The sequence below is a fragment of the Vulpes lagopus genome, chromosome 16, assembly GCF_018345385.1.
Source record: "Vulpes lagopus strain Blue_001 chromosome 16, ASM1834538v1, whole genome shotgun sequence".
NCBI lineage: Eukaryota > Metazoa > Chordata > Mammalia > Carnivora > Canidae > Vulpes > Vulpes lagopus.
Genome location: NC_054839.1, coordinates 4008531 through 4026484, shown reverse-complemented (window position 1 = coordinate 4026484; position 17954 = coordinate 4008531). Strand labels below are relative to the sequence as shown.

Sequence of the window (17954 nt, the reverse complement as noted above, 5' to 3'; positions counted from 1 at the left end):
TTTATTTATTTGAGAGAGAGAGACAACAAGAGAGCACAAGTGGAGGGAGGGACACAGGGAGAAGGATAAGCAGACTCCCTGCTGAGTGGGGAACCTGATGTGGAGCTTGATCCCAGGCAGAATCTTAACCAACTGAGCCACCCAGGCACCACATGAAAGTAGATTTTTAACGTGTTTCATTTACACAGTTATATTTAACAAAAAAAAAATGTTTCGATATATACCAAGCATGATACCTGCCATGCCTTGATAATGTATGACTATATGGACTATAAGCCCAATATAATGGCCACTTCGTTCCTAAGGCTTCCTGGAGATTCCCATCTCACACAAGTTGTAAGATAGAGGAATGATTAATGAATAAAGCAGGGAGAATTCATGGATAGCAGTGCTCTCACCCCATTACTTGCCATTTTTGAACAATTTTTCAAACTTTGGGTTTTCTAAATTTATGTGTTCAGTATAGAGAGTTACAGACTTATATGGGAAATGTGACCCAGAGCTATGTTTACTTTGCAAGATGCAGACTGATCAAGATTGATGTTTTTATTACCACTTCTTCAGTGCACCAGTTATATTTCTAACGCTGATCATTTATTAATGATAAGTGAATTAAGAAACACTTTCCAATTGCTCCATTTATTTTTTCAAAACCAGCTGAAAACCATTTGACCCCAACTTTTTAAAAAGTGACTTTTTAAAAAATTATTTCTTGTATTTCCCAGACACTTCCCTACACAAACACTGTATTTCATTCTGCCTATCCAAGTGATTACGCCAGCTTTGTTCTGAGGAACATGGCCTTCTCGCTGGCTCTGAGCATAGCTCTACCACTGGCTGGCTGTGTGAACCTAACAAGCCTCACTGATTCTTCTTCCATACAGTCTGGCCCCAGGGTCTTCAATCAATGAGAACTATCAACCTCTGGTAAAAGGGGGATTTTTACACAGCTCAGGAGATTCTGGGGAATGATGAAGGCAGATGCATTAGACATGTGTTAACATCAGTTGGTGTGTGTCCTGGTTAATTGATCCAGTTGTTACATTTGTACAGACAAATGTCTGACACAAAGGTTTCCAGAAATGGCCATTTATCATGTTCAAATGAGGCAGATTTAAAAGCTAATGTCACCTTTATCCTCTGCTTCTCTATGAAATGACTAGCCATTAGTTCCGTATTTTCTAAATCCTTACACATTTTAGTACCAAGAATAGATCTGAAGATCACATGTGTCTATTCCATTTTGCTCCACTAGGCCTGTTCAGGTGGAGTCTCCATCAAAATGTAAGCTTTGAGCAGTGAGGGCTGTTTGCTTGCCCTCTGTGCTCAGTGTCCAGCCAAGTAACCAAAGGAATTGAAAGTATCAACCAAAGTATCAGAGGCAGAGGGGTTTTTTTTTCTGTTAGAATATATGATACCAAACCCAAAATAGTATTCTTCAATTCAGACTAAAAAGACAACTAGGAAATCTATATTAATAGATTTTGAGTAAATTGTATCTCAATTATTTTGTCAGGAAAATCCCATCTGATATATAGAATTATATTTAAAAACTATTAACTGTGAAGATGCCATTTAATATTCAATTTGGAAATAACTAAGAAATAGGTTTCATCTGAATATCAATTTATATGGATGGAAGATTTATAACTCTCTAAAGAAATTTACTGTAGATAAAAATATCTCAGTTTAGAAAAAAAGCTTTAGAAATGCTAACATTTTAAAAGATTAATGGCATTTTTAGAGACATTCATAGCAATTTCACTTTCTTACAAATACCTTACAATTATAAATACCTTTATGGAGAAGGTAGTTCGTAATTTATAGCAGTTTTTCTTACTGACATTTATACTGGGATGGCATATATTTTTTTAACACTTCCTTTTATAAATATGTTGACTTTCCAGTGAGAAAAAGGAGATTCTTGTTCTTGTCTACAACTGGGACCTGAATAATTTATGTGACCAGTGTCTTTGGTTCCACAGTTCTTTCATGAGTCGTATGTACAATAAAATTTGATTCTAGCCTTGGACATATTTTTGGTGTTTCTAATAGGATTGGTCAACACTACAACAAAAGACAAGAAAGTAACTTCACTGATGCTAAAACCAAAGTATCCTTCCTTTCAAAAGTATTTTGTATCACACAACCTGCATCTCCTGATGTTCAAAAGAATCTTTTGTATTCTCAAAAAATATTTTTACCCAAGTTCATAAGTATTGAGAGATACTGAGAGGGTTTATTAATTATTATTAATATTATTTATTTATTTATTTATTTATTTATTTACTTACTTACTTTGGGCAAACATAAAGTCACTCCCTGGTTTTCCTCCCATTGCTCTGAGCACTCAGCATTGACAGCTCTGTGCTCTGTGCAGGGTCCCTCTCTCAGTGTTTACACATCTTTAGGGAATCTCCAACCCTGCAGCTTCGAGACTTCCATGCCCATGTCTCCCAGAGCTGCCTCTGTTTCCCTCTCACTTTGCAGACCCCTGAGGACCACTGCCCAGTGGGTGATCTCTACCAGCCTTCCCTCCAACTGGACTCCTGTACAAAGGGAATGATCAGTTCCTTTCTTGACCCCAGCTGTTGTCCTTTCTAGGTGTCATCATTTACTCACCACAAAACTGGGTATCATCCTTCCTCCTACCTCTCCATCTTCCAGTATCTAATAACTGCCCCCTACCTAGGAATGGCTTGGGGCTAAGGTGAGGTGTAATTACAGCTCCTACCCTATCCAGGGCAACACCATCCCTACCTGGGGATTGACCCACCACCAGCCTGTTGCATCACAACTCCTTTTGCACATGTAAGCTTTGTCAACACAGGTGTCCTCACAGTGTCTCCCCACAACATCTTCTGCACTGCTGGGGATAGGAAACACACACTCCATAACACAGTTTGGGAGTCTGTGTGCCTGGGCTTCATTCCCTAACCTCTCCCCCACCAGATTGGAGCATGTAGCCACACTCGACCACTTCCAATTTCTGGACGGTGCCATTGTGTACCTCCTTTCATGCTCTTCCTGAAATTGTCAAGTGGCTCAATCTTACATGGGGGACCACATGGAGATGCCACTTCAGTGACTGCCTCTCCCAGTTACCCGAATTCCAGTGAGGAGGCTCCCTCATATATCCAATGTGGCCCCTGTGTCTCTTGAACACATCAGTCATCACATCACAGAGCCTGCAATTGCCCCTTCATTTGTCCCCACTGCCCTCCAGTCTTGTGGCAAATGAGTGTGTGGACAGAGCCCTTTCTTATCAGCACAGGGACCGACCTAGGACTGGCAGTTCTGTTCATTCACGAATGAGGGAGCCCGAATCTACCCTGGAGTGGCAGGTGCCTGTCTGTCCAGCCGACAGTGACTGCATCTACTCAGTGGGGTCTCGAGCCCATGAGCCTACATGCATGCTGGCTGGCCAATGGGAGGGATGGTCCCCAGATGCACGTGTCTGTCACCAGTGCCCCAGAAGAATGGCATGCAGGCAGAGAGAGTCCAGCCAAGGGTGGGCAGCATGGACAACATCTGTTGGGTAGCATAAGAGGTCATCAAGGAGTCTGACCGGGAGGAGATGCAGGAGAAGGAGGCTGCCACGTAGGAGGGAAGAGGGATCATCCCTGGAAGGATAATCAGATACAGGCAGGATTGGAGAGCCTGTGTTCTCAGGGATGGAGGCAGAACTCGTGTGTCTAATGTGAAATCACAGTTGGATCACAAACTGGGTAACAATTTATTAAATGGTTTTGTATTTTATGCCTGAAATCCTTCAGGGGTTTCTGAGTTGGAGGCATTTACCCATTATAATGTAGAGCTTGCACCAGTGAGGTAGGAGATGCATGCTGGGAGTTCTGGGACCTTTAACACTCCAGTTTCTTATTATTTCATTAAGTGAAATATCGTCTCAACTGGAAACCAGCTATGTCCAAACACTCATTGCTTATTGTTCAACTTTTTAAAGAGGTCATTTAAATGACCATCATGGAATTAATTTTGCTAAATTCATCCAAACTGAAGGACAGCTCTCTAAAGAATGAAGTCCATATGCAGCGAAACTTGCATGGATTTAAATTTCAGCTTAAGTACATTTTCTATTAGCCACACAGGGTCTCCTTTTACACACTCATCACCCCCCTACACACACACACATACACACACACACAGTCACCATATCCTCTGGAGCCTTCGGTGATTATAAACATTCTTGTCCTACTGGTGACAGATTCTTACTGGATTACACACTCGACTTAGTCACATTTGAAGCAGTTTACCTGAAGGTGTTTTGCGAGGGTAAAGCAAATGTTCCAGAGGAGAGAAATTGCAATTAGCACAGGCCTGTTTAATTTAGTTCTATGCCATGCCTCCCTGATTTCTGATGGGAGGCACATGGGAAATACTCTAAAAAAAGAAAGGAATTCTCCAAATGAGAGAAGTTTCCTTCTTCCACACATGAGTGCTTTATTTTTATGGGCCTGAAATAATATGAAGTGGCTTTTATTGCTAAAGATTTTTCTGTAGGAAACATTTTGCTTTTATTCCTTCGGTGCTGTCTGTCTGCACTTCTGGTTGAGAGAAGTGGTTCGCTAAGAGATTGCACAGGTTTCTCTTTGGAGTCTGGACGCACTGAATTGAATTTGGAAATGCAAAGCAATTGTTAGACGCTGATACCTGACATTTTTTGCAGAGATATGAAAGCGTTTAGGTTTATGACTAGTCTTTCAAATCTGTGAAAACTGAAGGCAATCTTAGCTAATTTGGGGCATTTTCCCCTTTTCTTCTTCCTTTACTTCCTTTGTCCTTCTCTCTCTCCTGCTCTTCATCTCTCTTCTTCTTCTCTTTCGTGTGGTTTCAATGCAAGCACATCACTCTCATCTTTAATATAAAACGAAACTCCTTCCTATGCCAATTTTAATGTCCTAGGAATATGCCCTCTATATTTTATCTTTCATACTTCAAGAGTATCTCTTTCTTTAGTAAACTATTTGGAAATAAAAATAAACTACATATAAGCACTCTGCTGTAACATAATTTAAATGTTATTGATATAATTTGTGTTCTATGAAACCAACACTCTGGGAAAGCTAACAATGAGCAGACTATTTAAAATCTAATTAAATTTTTAATGAGAATACTAATAAGAACAGTCATTGGTGGGTGGGGAGATGCCTCTGTGTGCAGGATGCAAAGCTTCGTGTGTGGGGAGAATACCATAGCACATGTTACAAGACCAAAACCCAAGATTGGAAAAACCAGTCTCGTTCTCATTACTATAATAAAGCAAAAAAATGGAAACAAAGACAAAATTGAGAAAGGAGACAGAAGGTTAAGAATAACAAAGGAGGGCAGCCCGGTGGCTCAGCGGTTTAGCGCCGCCTTCAGCTCAGGGTGTGATCCTAGAGACCCGGGATCAAGTTCCATGTCAGGCACCCTGCATAAGAACAATTCCAATTAAAAGTCTAAACACTTTCTTTTAGAAATTGAAAAGTTCATTCTAAAACTTTTTTAAAGATTTTATTTATTTGTTGATGAAAGACAGAGAGGCAGAGACACAGCTGGTGTCTATCCAACTCGATTTAAGAATTTGAATGAGAATATTCAGTTTCTTTACTCAGCAGAACATTAGTAGAGTGCTACTCAGGTTCTGTAGAAAAACAAACAGTAATTAAATAATAAGATGTTATTTTAATGTCCTTCTTTCAATAATATTGGCTTCTTTTTAAAAAAAAAAGATTTTATTTATTCATCATGAGAGACACAGAGGAGAGGCAAAGACATAGGCAAAGGGAGAAGCAGGCTTCCTGTGGGAGCCCAATGCAGGCCTCAATCCTGGACCCCGAGATCATGCACTGAGCCTAAGTAAGGGAGACACTCAACCACTGAGCCACCCAGGTGCCCCCACTCTAAAATTTGTATGGAGATACAAACTATCTATATAGACAAAATTATCTTAAAAAATAAGAAAATTACAGGCTTTTTTCAAGACTTACTATAAGTGTTTTACTTAAAAGATTTCAATATTGGCTATAAAGCTACACTAATCAAGATAGTTGGGGAATGCAATAAGGATAGACAAATACATCAATGAAACATAGAATAGTCTAGAAACAGGCAGGGACATATAAAGTCAATTAATATTCTACAAAAGTACCAAAGCAATTCAGTAAGAGAAAAAAGTCTTCAAGAAATATTGATAAAAAACGGGTGGGTACTGGACCAAAATAAATTTGAGCCTTTTTATGCCATTTGCAAAAACTCGCTTGAGAGAGACTGCAAGTATAAAAGTTAAAATTATAAAGCATTTGGGAGAAAATATAGTATGATATTGTCATGACCTTTGAGCTGACAGAGTTATTTGAACATAAAGAGGCTAACTGCTAGTAGAAAAAAAATACAGATGTTGTACTCTGACAAAAGCAAAAGTTAAAGTATTCTTCTGTTCTTAGAAAAACATTTTCAAGAATATGAGTAGGCAAGCCATAGAACAGGAGGAAATATTTGTAATACACATATCTATCTGACAAATATCTCTGGAACACATAAAGAGCACAGATCACTTATACAAAGATAAACACTCCAGTGATAAATGGGTGAAGAAGTCTTGAATAGACAGTTCACCAGAGAAAATCTAGGAGGGGCCGCTAAACAGAGGGAAAGGTGTTCAGTATCCTTTGTCATCTCAGAAATAAGTTAAACTAGACTGAGCTATTACTTCATGTCCAGTATGATAGCTAAATTTTTAAAAATGTCAATATCAAATGTTGGAGAGAATGTGAATCTAGGCATATGTAAAAGCACAATAACAATTTTTTAAAAGATTTTATTTATTCATGACAGACATAGAGAGAGAGAGGCAGAGACACAGGCAGAGGGAGAGGTAGAGAAGCAGGTTCCATGCAGGGAGCCCAATGCGGGACTCGATCCTGGGTCTCCAGGATCACACCCCAGGCCGAAGTTGGCACCACCCCCCCAGGCCACCGGGGCTGCCCACAAAATTATTCAATAGGATGTGGAGTAACAGGAACTCTTGTTGGGAATAGGAGTGTAGATCTGAGCTTTCTGTAAAAACAACTGGAGCTATCTAAGCCATTTTGATGATGTCCTAATCCTGGCAATTTCAGTCCTATATGCATGTGTCCTGAAGAGACCCTTGCACATGTGCACCAAGAAAGCCAGATGAGAGAGAATATCTGTAGCAATGTTATTTGTAAAAATAAGTGTCTGAAAATGGCCTGAATGTACACTGAAGAGGGCAGGTAAATTGTGATATATTTGTATGGTACAGTTATGTGCAGCCAGGAAAATGAATAAATCTTATTTATATCCATCACCTCTGATGATTCTGGAAAATGCAGTGTCAAGTCATGAAAGCAAGGCATCAAAAAATATATACCCTGGGATTTCACTTCTATAAATGTTATAAACAGATAAAACTGAGCAATATGTTGTTTGGGAAGTACTTCTGTACAGAAGGCTTAAACAGATCAGGAAATCATAGCGATAGCCCCAAATTCATGAGAGTGGTCAACTCTGGGAAATTTGGGGAAAGGAATAATGTTGGGAAGAAACATAGAAAAATACCATGAATGGCCTATTGTTTTTTTTTAATTTTTATTTATGATAGTCACAGAGAGAGAGAGAGAGAGAGAGAGAGGCAGAGACATAGGCAGAGGGAGAAGCAGGCTCCATGCACCGGGAGCCCGATGTGGGATTCGATCCCGGGTCTCCAGGATCTTGCCCTGGGCCAAAGGCAGGCGCCAAACCGCTGCGCCACCCAGGGATCCCGAATGGCCTATTTTTTTTTTTAAGTTGGGTGGCCGAGCCCATTGAGTGTCCGACTCTTGATTTCTGCTCAGGTCATGATCTCAGGGTCCTGGAATCGAGCCTCAGGTTGAGCTCTGCGCTCAGCAGGGAATCTGCTTGGGTCTCTCCCTCTCCTGCTCCTCTCCTCCATGCTCTCCATCTCTAAAATAAATAAATCTTTAAAAAACTAGGTTGGACACACCGGAAATTATTTCATTATTGTTCTTTCAGTGGTTCAAGTACATTATATGTACTCTTTGAATTTATATTTTATAATAAGGTTTAAGGAATATATCAACCTCTCATCAAGTGGCTTTCTTCTTATAGCTCAAGATTTAAGTTTTTCTGACTTCCACGTGACTTTAGTTCATATCGCCTGTGGGGCTGTGGAGACTGTGGACGGTACCAGTGAGACTTGAATGAGTCGCTAAATTAAAACAAAAAACATATAACATGTAATTCCTCCCACAAGATGCCCTAAAATAAAGCTGAAAAGTGTTAAGTGAGCCTTTTCAAATCCTCAGCAATTTATTCCTCATCTGATAAGTAATTTTTGGTTTGAATGTCTGTCTATTTTGTTAAAAGGAACTGGAAAGAGTGGAAGCAGAGAGAGTAAGAAACATTTAGGGTGGGATATACTAATGCTCACTGCAGCAGGGCTCTAAGTGCCCTGGAGACCACCCCTGTGTGCTACTCGCTGATGAATCTTCAGTCTCCAGTGCACTGGTTCTTATTTCAGCATATGTTTGTTTCAGACAAACCTGGTGAAGCTGCTTCTGATGCATCAGGCAAATCCAAACCTTCTGAACTGCAATGAAGAGAAGCCTTCAGGTAGGTTATGAGCATCCTGGGAGGCTGTGCACTCACTGATTCCTTCCTGTCCTTCCAAACTTGTTCATCCATCATAGACATAGCTACAGAACAGTCAGCCTCCCCTGAGAAACTCTGTGCAGATGCTCCAGTTCAAGCACTGTTCTTGAGCTCACCTGCCGTACAAGAGGGTGTTAAACAGTGGTTCCTTCCATTCATTGGATGCCCTTGTATTTCACTGCAATTTGCTTTTGGGACTTTAAACTTCCCGGGCCGTGATTCTTTCAATGTCCATTACTTTAAAATATATTTTTGCTGTTACTTATCTAGTTTCTTCTCATATCAAATACATACTTGTTCATCAGGGTAATTTTAGATAATGATAATTTTTTTTCTGCACCAGTCGGTATACTGCAAGAAATCGAGACTGATATTCTCAAGCTAATTTAAAACTTTCAAAATCTAAATTTAATGAGACTTTTTAATAAGTATCTTTTGAAAATTTCTAGAGTTCTTTTTCCCACTGTTCTTTCATATATTCATATTCTAATTTTAAAAAAGAGTGCTTTATCCATTTTCTAGCTTTTAAAATTTGAAAACAAATTTATTGTAAGTTTTTATTAAAAATAAAAATTCTAAATAACAAAGAGAAAGGTGTAGTCTAAATAATAAAATGATATAAAATCCTGAAGGTAATGATTGAGCTAAATAACTTAATTCTACTTATTCTTGTTAATATACCTCTAATAACCTAAAAGCACTTTGTGCCTAAGATTTCTCATAGGAGTATGATTACATGATAAGCCTCTAACTTAAGACAGGATGAGTGATTTGCTCTCTTATTTTATTGGAGTTAAATGTTGTTTCATGTTTATTCATCTTATCTGTGAAAATAAACTGAATATTTATTAACAAACAAAACTCTGTGATGGCATTATAGTTTCAAACTTTAGAATCAGGCTAATGTTAATGATAGTGTAGTACTCTCGGTATTAATGACAAAAGTATGTCTAATGGTAAATATTAAAAGAGCAAATAGAAATGTGTGGATTTTAAAATATTTTTAATGTATTTATTGTGGAATATGTCACATCCTCTGCTTGTTGTAGTTCTTACAGATCACATTTGTCAAGTTCATATCCCCAGCTTCTTTTCCAGAGAAGGGAATATATGATCGACTCTTGGCTGCATGGACTCCCATGTGTCACACTTCTACCTTTTAGGTCTAGTGTGCTAGACTTAAATGTGCCCAAATGGACACCCTAGGTGGCCCACAGTCCTAGAGCCCCGGGTATGACTAAATGTCTAGTCTAGCCTCAGCCCTGGCCACCTCAGGATAGGATGGCTGTCTTAGACAGTTTGCTCATGATGGTCATGCCAACTCTACCATCAATGTAATCCATTCTCCATGCCTTGTTGGTCAAGAGAGACACAGTGATGGGCTGGTAGAGGACTCTCAATAATCATTTGTTGATTGATGGAAAATACTTTCACACACGAGACAAAGACCAATAATGTGGTGAGAATTTTGAGTAAATGCAGGATGTAAAAACATCTAATCGAACAGCAAGAAGAATGAACCAGATAAAATAATAACACAGGGAACAGGAAAGTACACACCCATATTATGACTGAGTAAATTAAAATCATCATCAGTATTATATTATATTCCTGCTATTTTATGTTCCTTGAATTTGGAGTGTATACATAATATTATCTTCAGGACAAGAGCAGTTTGAGGTGAGGTGTGGTTATTAGGTGGGATAGAAATAATCACCCAAGGGGAGGAAGTTGAGCTGCTCCTACTCCTTACATAGATATGATTTAACCTAGACCAAATGCTGATAAATTCTTGGCATAAACATCTTATCGTGGTGGCTGAATTAACTCATCCAGCCCATCAAGCAACACAATTTAAATTTGTAGACACAGGAGGTCATGAGCTTTAATCACAAGGATTGAAAAGGATCAGTTGTGTCCATTAGGTTCCTAGTTGTTATTAATGTGAATTTTTCTTCAGGGTTTTTGACTTCCAGTTTCAGTTGTTAGTAAGTGTTAATTTGATTAATACACATCTATATTGTGCCGAAATATATTCAGATGTCAATGTTAACATATAATTCATAAGGAAATATAATTATATTTTAGATAGAAAAAACAGATCACAGAGGCTGCACTCACCATTTTCATAATGCAACTATTTATTTGTAAATCTGCCCATTTAGTAGAATATTTGTAGAATGCCTACAAAACAAGTTTTACAGTAACCAAGTCTTTGGGAATGTGCAACTGTTTTCATCATTTTGACTCTTATTCATCAAGATGAAGGAAGAGTTACACTGACAATAAAATGACATCAAGCTCAAGCTTAGCTTCTCTGTGATTTTACATTTTACACATCACCACTCAATGAATTTTTTTAATATTTTTTCATTTGTAATTAAATATGCCATGGATAGAAAACAAGATTGTCTTTTAAAATGGCAGTACTGTGATTTTATTCCTACTATAAACTTTTAATGCTTTTGGTTTTGCTCTAGGTGTTGATCAATTTTAGCATTTTAAGCACATCAGAATTATTGAAAATGAACAGTTTTTTGTGGACTCATCACCCACTTTTGCTGATTTTTGCATTGTTTCTTATAGATATTGCTGCATCTGAGTTTATTGAAGAAATGCTGCTGAAAGCCGAAGTTGCCTGGGAAGAAAGGGTAAAAGAGCATTTATCTGTCCCTGCCTTGGCCTCTGAGGAGCCATATGAAGAGATCCTCCATGACCTTCCAACTGTCTCCAGCAAGCTGTGAGTGCTCACGTCATAGATCATGCTCACTGAGCAGTTGATTATTTTATTTACCATCCCTGCTAACCACCATTTTACAGTCAGTATTAAGACAGACTTGTAACTAAATTGAAGCTGGATGTCAACATACTTACCAAAAAATACTTGTTGACAATGATGAGTTTAGCATAATTTTATGAAAATCCTCTTATTCTTTAAAACATTATTATTTTAGTTATTAGATCAGGTTTGTCACCAGGAGACCAAACATGATATTTTAAACATACTTCATGTTTTGGCTAAACAGAATGGTAAGATTTCCAGTGATGATGATGGTGACTACATTCCTAAAGTAGAAAATACAAATATTCACTTTTTTTCTCTGTGAAGTACAAATCTCAATGATTTCTGGTTGTCTAAAATATCTCTTAAATACTGATACATACTGCAACAAAGATGAATGTCAAAACGTCATGCTAAGTGAGTGAAGGCAGATACCAGAGGCCACATGTCGTATGACCCCATTTGCATGAGATCTCCAGAATTGGCAAATCCATAGAAATAGAAAGTATATTAGTGGTTGCTAGGAGTGGAGACAGAGGGCAATGGAAATGACTCTTATTCAGTAAGAGTCTTTTGGGGATAATGGAAATGTTCTAGAAGTAAATGTGCTGCTTACACAAATTTGTGAATATGTAGAAAAACACTGAATTGTACACTTTAAAAGTGTGGATTTTGTGCTGTGTGAATCCTATCTCAACAAAAGAAGGAAATACATAAGCAAAAAATATTTCGGGGTGAAACAAAATCTGCTCTAAACAAGCAGTGGAAGCTTGGTGAAGTTACTTTCTATGAAAAGGTTTCTTTTCTGGCAATGGAGAGTCCTTCTAATACTGAAACATTTGAGGGTCCCCTGAATAAATAACAGCATCTAGGTTCAGACAATTTGAAAAATAATCAAATAGTAGTGATAGAGGTTATATTGGAGGGACATAACTCAATATGGTGGCTGGAGGGGTTTATGATGTACCCCATTAGCAGGCAACTTTAACCAACAAGGTCCAAGGCACCTGAGAACCAGATCAGGTCTCCCAGTGAGGAACCCAGACAAAGCTCACAACAGGAGGAGCAAGCAGGCTCGCTCCAGGAATGAGGAGCAAGGAGCTAAGGAGATGCTCTTGGGATTCATCCATCAGAATCAGTTCCACTGGCCGGATTTAGCGTGACCTGATTTCCTTTGCCAGGAAGTAGAAAAGATGCTTCCAACGGACACCTCAGAAGGCGGTCGTGCAGAGTACAGGAGCTCAGAGGGAAACTTGTTTCAGTGCTGGTGCCATCACTCACATTCAAACATACTTTTAATTACAAATTACTCTTGATAATTCAAGAGGCTGAAGCTGTGTGTAAATGCATACATTTACTCTACTTATTACTCTACTTACTACTGACACACATTCATTAATGGATTGAACTTTTCAGCTGTGTTGGAAAGAAGCTTGGTTTTTAACATGTAACACATTATGCTAAGTATTTCATGGATTATCATCTGCTATCCTCAAAGCCCTATTAAGCTTCTTTTATTTTCTCAAGATCACAGAGCAGGGTAATGACAGATCAAGATTCATAGCCCAGCAATCTTACCCAGATCGCCTGCTCCTGCAACACATTCGCTCTCCTGTTTTCACAGGTGGAAGAAAAATACTGTCACATTGTTGTGGGAGATAGAGGAAAAAAGCCATAGAAATAAAAGCTAGAGTCCAGTCAGGAATGGTTAACAAAATAAATACCAAATGACCCCAAACCAATGGTTAAAATAGGTTGATATTCTGTTTATATTATTATATTGACTGAACTGATACCCCCAGAATGAAAGGAGTAATACACACATTTGCTGTGGAAAAGTTTTATTTTTCAAGTGTTGATATTAAAGTCAATACCCAGTATGTTCCATTTTAGTTTCCAAATTACCTGTGGGCTTTCCAGGTAAAGAGTTGTTAAAATATAGACAGATTTCAAGTTTGAGTTAAAGCCAAATTCTTTCCTAATAAGTTATTTTGGATAAATACTAACTTATCCATGTATCTATAGTTTTGTCTATGTCTTCTGCTTTTAAAAATGTAAAAAAAAAAACTACCAATTTTCTCAAAAAAGTATTTTTATGTGTATTTTTTATATTGTTGATTCAACAATATGTTTTGAACAGATTAATCAGCGGCCTATTTGTTCTACATGATTAAATATAATTGGTTTGATTACATTCTCTTTTATTGACTTTGAGCAAAGCTTAGAAACTTTGCAGTGAGTTTTTGTTGAATTTCGACCTGCTTTTTCATTGTAGTCCACTGTTATCTTTCTTCAGAGATAGAATTGAAAATTAAATCAGGGCACCTGGGTGGCTGTCAGTTAAGCATCTGCCTTTGACTCAGGTCATGATCCCAGGGTCCTGGGATCGAGTCCCACATCAAGCTCCCTGCTCTGTGGGGAGTTGGCTTCTCCCTCTGTTCCTTCCATCTACTTGTGCTCTCTCTCTCTAATAACTAAATAAAATCTTTTTTAAAAAAGGAAATTTAATCAAAGAATCATATTTTTAACTATTTTTTAACTCTGAAAAAAATTGCACGTAGACCTGGCTAGTTCAAAGTTAACAACTAAGTACATTTGTCAAATGTGTTTTATAATTTATAATTTTGGTAGACTTTCTGTTTTTCATTGTCCTTAGAGTGTTATAAAGTAAATATGAAGGAGGGCACAAGATAAAATAACAAGAAATTATACTCTGTATAATTGCTCTTCTGAACTGTGCTTTTGTACCAGGAGGACAAATATGGACATTCAATTTTCTCCATAAACAAACTCATAAACATTGTAACGGTCAAAATTTTTTTCTAAAGCTGGTAAATGTGTGTATTGCTAAGAAAAAAAAAAGAGCACTACTTCCTTTGAGTGTATCTGATACCACAATGTGATTGGTTTGGACGACAAACTTACGGAAACATGTAGGAGATTTTTCACATGCCACTTTTTTAAAAAAAAATATTTATTAAAAAAAATATTTATTTATCTGTTTGAGAGAAGGTGGAGAGAGCACAAGAGAGCAGGGAGGGGGTGGGGGAGGGCGAGGGGGGATAATCTCAAGCAGATTCCTTGATGAGCAGAGAGCCTGAGGCAGGACTCGATCTCAGGACCCTGAGATCAGGACTTGAACTAAAACCAAGAATCAAATAATACATAAATAAACAGACGCTCAGCTGACTGAGACACCCTGGCACTCCTAACATGCTATTCTTTTGATAGAGAACATAGATGAAATGAATCTGAGCACTGGCTTGACTAACAGAAAACATAAATGTATTTCTTCCTCAGATCTCTTGTGCATGATTTATAAACAGGATTTCTTCACACACCAGTTGTTGCAGCCAGTGGTTCAGCCCTGGTGTTCCGGAGGGTTTGGTCCTGTGTCTCTCGTCACCTCAGTAGGGCTGAGTTTCCCCCAAACTGTTTCTATTTGTTCCCTCCATTAAAATAAATGCTATTCTGTGAAAATCCAGGTTGCCCTCATTTAAACCCAGTGCCTTCTTGAATGCTTTGATAATCTGAATTTTTGAATGTGAAGCCTGCTCTTCAGCTGTTTCTAGAAGTTCCTCAGCTTTAGGGGGGGGTGAAGAAGGAATTAGAACAAAATAAAACTCCAGGAAGAAGGGGAAAGAGCAAGCAGGAGTTGCCACATTGGTTGGTTTTTCTTCAGGTGGGAGAAGCGTAACAAGAAGCTCACTGCTCCTTTCAGCTCATTACTTTGCCCAAGAAAGAATAGTGCAAACTATTATAAGAGATGTGGGATTGGAAAAAAACTTACTGGCCTTCCCTTCTTCTCCATATAGTCTGATGTTTTTCTTCAGAAAGGCTCTTTTCCCACCGTTTATAGGCAGCCCTCATTCTGAGGACTTAACTCGCATTACCACATCGGAATTATCATTGCCAATATCAGTGTTAAATCCAACTTCCTCTTTCTTGCTAGAATAACTCATTCCTTTTACATTATCCTAAGATATATTTTACTGAAATTTTAAGAAATAATTGAATAGTTTCTGATACCTCAGCATACAAGTCAAATTCCCTTTCCAATATCAACTCCTACGAATTGTCCTGTAAGGATTTGTGTGCTAGATTACACACTAGTTAGTTAGAATAAGCACGTCACTCATGCTATGGCCCACTGTGAGCAGCAACCCTTTCTTTAATCAACAGGAAATTCCTATATTATTGAATTGTTCCATATTCCATGTTTCTTTTCTTTTTTTTTATATTCCATGTTTCTTAAAAAAATATTTTATTTATGTATTTGACAGAGAGCGAGAGCCCAAGTGGGAAGGGGTGGGGGAGAGGAGAGAGAAAATCCAAAGCAGACCAAGTGCTGAGTGCAAAGCTGGACACGGGTCTCGATCCCAAAACCTCAATATCACAACCTCAGCTGAAACCAGTAGTCAAATGCTTAATGGACTGAGCCACCCAGGCACCCCATATTCCATGTTCCTAAGATATCTTCTATTACATGAGCATTATTAAGGTGTCTGTTGCCTCACTTTCAAGTTTGTGTCTCAAAATGAGCAGATTAGATTTAACCAGAGTCCTCTCAGCTCCTACCTTCCCTGTCTGTAAAGCTTTGAGGCTTCCCCGCTCTGCTTTAAATTTGCAGCAACTCTTGTCATACTTGACCGCTGTCCCCCCATCTGTTCTTTCTTGCCTTCTTGCCTTCTCTCTATGCAGTTTTTCGTGTCCTGACGTAGATCTCAGGGTCAAGTGTACGGTGACTACCACTGATGAGACAGCTTTGACAGAATGTTCCCTGTGGTGTTTCAACATGGACATGCACTCCTAGGGTCTGTCATCACTGAAAAGTCTGATATGTCCCAACGTTTTCTTTGAATACTCTTTTTCACGGGGTCCTCGAGTTGAATCTGCAGCAATTCTGCATAGTACCTGGTGGGGAGGAGTTGCTCACTGAACAGTTGGTGGGGGTTCACTGATTCATGGGTCCTGTGTCGTGACCGGACATTAAGACTTGTGCAGAGTGTTTACATGGATCATCGCATTTAATCTGCAGAACAACACAAGTACGCTCTTTCTTTCATTTTGTGGTTGTTGTTGTGAATTTTTAAAATATGGGTATCATTGACATACAATGTTACATTAGTTCCTGGTATACAACACAGTGATTCAACATCCTATATGCTGTGCTCACCCCAAGTGTGTAGTTTCCATGCGTCGCCGTACAACACAATTATGGTATCATCCACCATATTCTGTGTGCTGAATCTTTTATTCCCATGACATTTTTTATCTTTGTATGTTTTTCAGTTTAAACATATTGACACATACAACACAAATGCTTTTTAAAAAATATTTATTTAAATCTAATTTAGTTAACATACAGTATGAGTTCCAGAGGTAACACAAATACTTTGGATTCTATCCCTATGTTATACATCCCTGTCTGAGAGTCAGAACTTAAGTAACTTGACTCATGTCACACGTACCCACTCTCATATTGTTTCAGTGAGGTGGTCATTTTTATTTGCAATTTGAGAACTTCTAATTTGGCTTGAAAGAGGAGATTGCTGATTTGAGTTTCCCTGTTATAGCCAGTCAGTTTTAGGTGCAGAATAGTGTCAGTTTAGCATAAGTGTATAACAACCTAAGAAGACAGTCTGTTATTAGGAAAACATTTCCTTTCTACAGAAATGAGAACCATGAAGGCTCCTTGCAATATAGTTGACCGCTGTTCTGCTTTTAAGCTAAAAGCTCAAGTCAAATGGAACAACATGGAGCCATTATTTCCCATCTTTCCATCATATTATTTATCAAACCCTTGGTCTTGTTCTGAATGTCTACATGACTCCCAGAAGCGACCTGTGAGGCCACATACTGTAGTCACTATGGACAGGGACCCCAGAGCCACACATCCTGGTTTGGATGCTGGCTCTGCACCTGCTGGCTCTGTGACTTAGGCAATTTAGCAACGTCTTTGCCACATGTCCCCTCAAGTGTAAAATGTGGGTGCTGTAAAGCATTTATTTGGTCCTTTCTCCTTGCTTCCTGGGAAGGGAGATGCTCAATCCTTGCCATAGGACTGCCTCTGTTCTGGGGGATCCCAAGATCCCTGGGATCACACTTGAATTTATGCTAACAAGGTGCCCCAGGGTGGGAGCTGGTCATGGCAGAAAATCCAATGTTGTGATTAAATGACTGAGCTGTGAGCAGCCCGGCCTCTAGGAGGGGAGGAGGACAGGAAGCCGAGTTCAGTGATGGAGTCCATCATACTTAGAAACCCAACCTCAAGGAAGACTGTGCCAACAGAGGTTGGTGAACACCTTTGTATACCTGGAGGGTGATGTGCCCTGATTCCCACACCTCACCTTGAGTGTCTGTGTGTATGGTTGACCCCGATTCGGACCCTCCCTAAGAAAGCTGTCATAGTAAGTATAGTGCATTCCTGAGCTCTGTGAGTTGTTCTAGAGAATTATCAAATCTGAGGGAGATGTGGGAGCCCCAGAACTGATAGCTA

The 17954-nt window shown here is 38.8% G+C and overlaps 1 protein-coding gene across 1 annotated transcript in view; it reads left to right on the top strand.

Moving 5' to 3' along the window:
- MYO16 (myosin XVI) overlaps positions 1-17954 on the top strand; it is a 451497-nt gene that overhangs the window by 108501 nt on the left and 325042 nt on the right. The window contains exons 7-8 of the mRNA XM_041730888.1: positions 8559-8634; positions 11260-11413. Coding sequence (XP_041586822.1) covers positions 8559-8634; positions 11260-11413 — 230 coding nt within the window. The remainder of the gene's footprint in view (positions 1-8558; positions 8635-11259; positions 11414-17954) is intronic.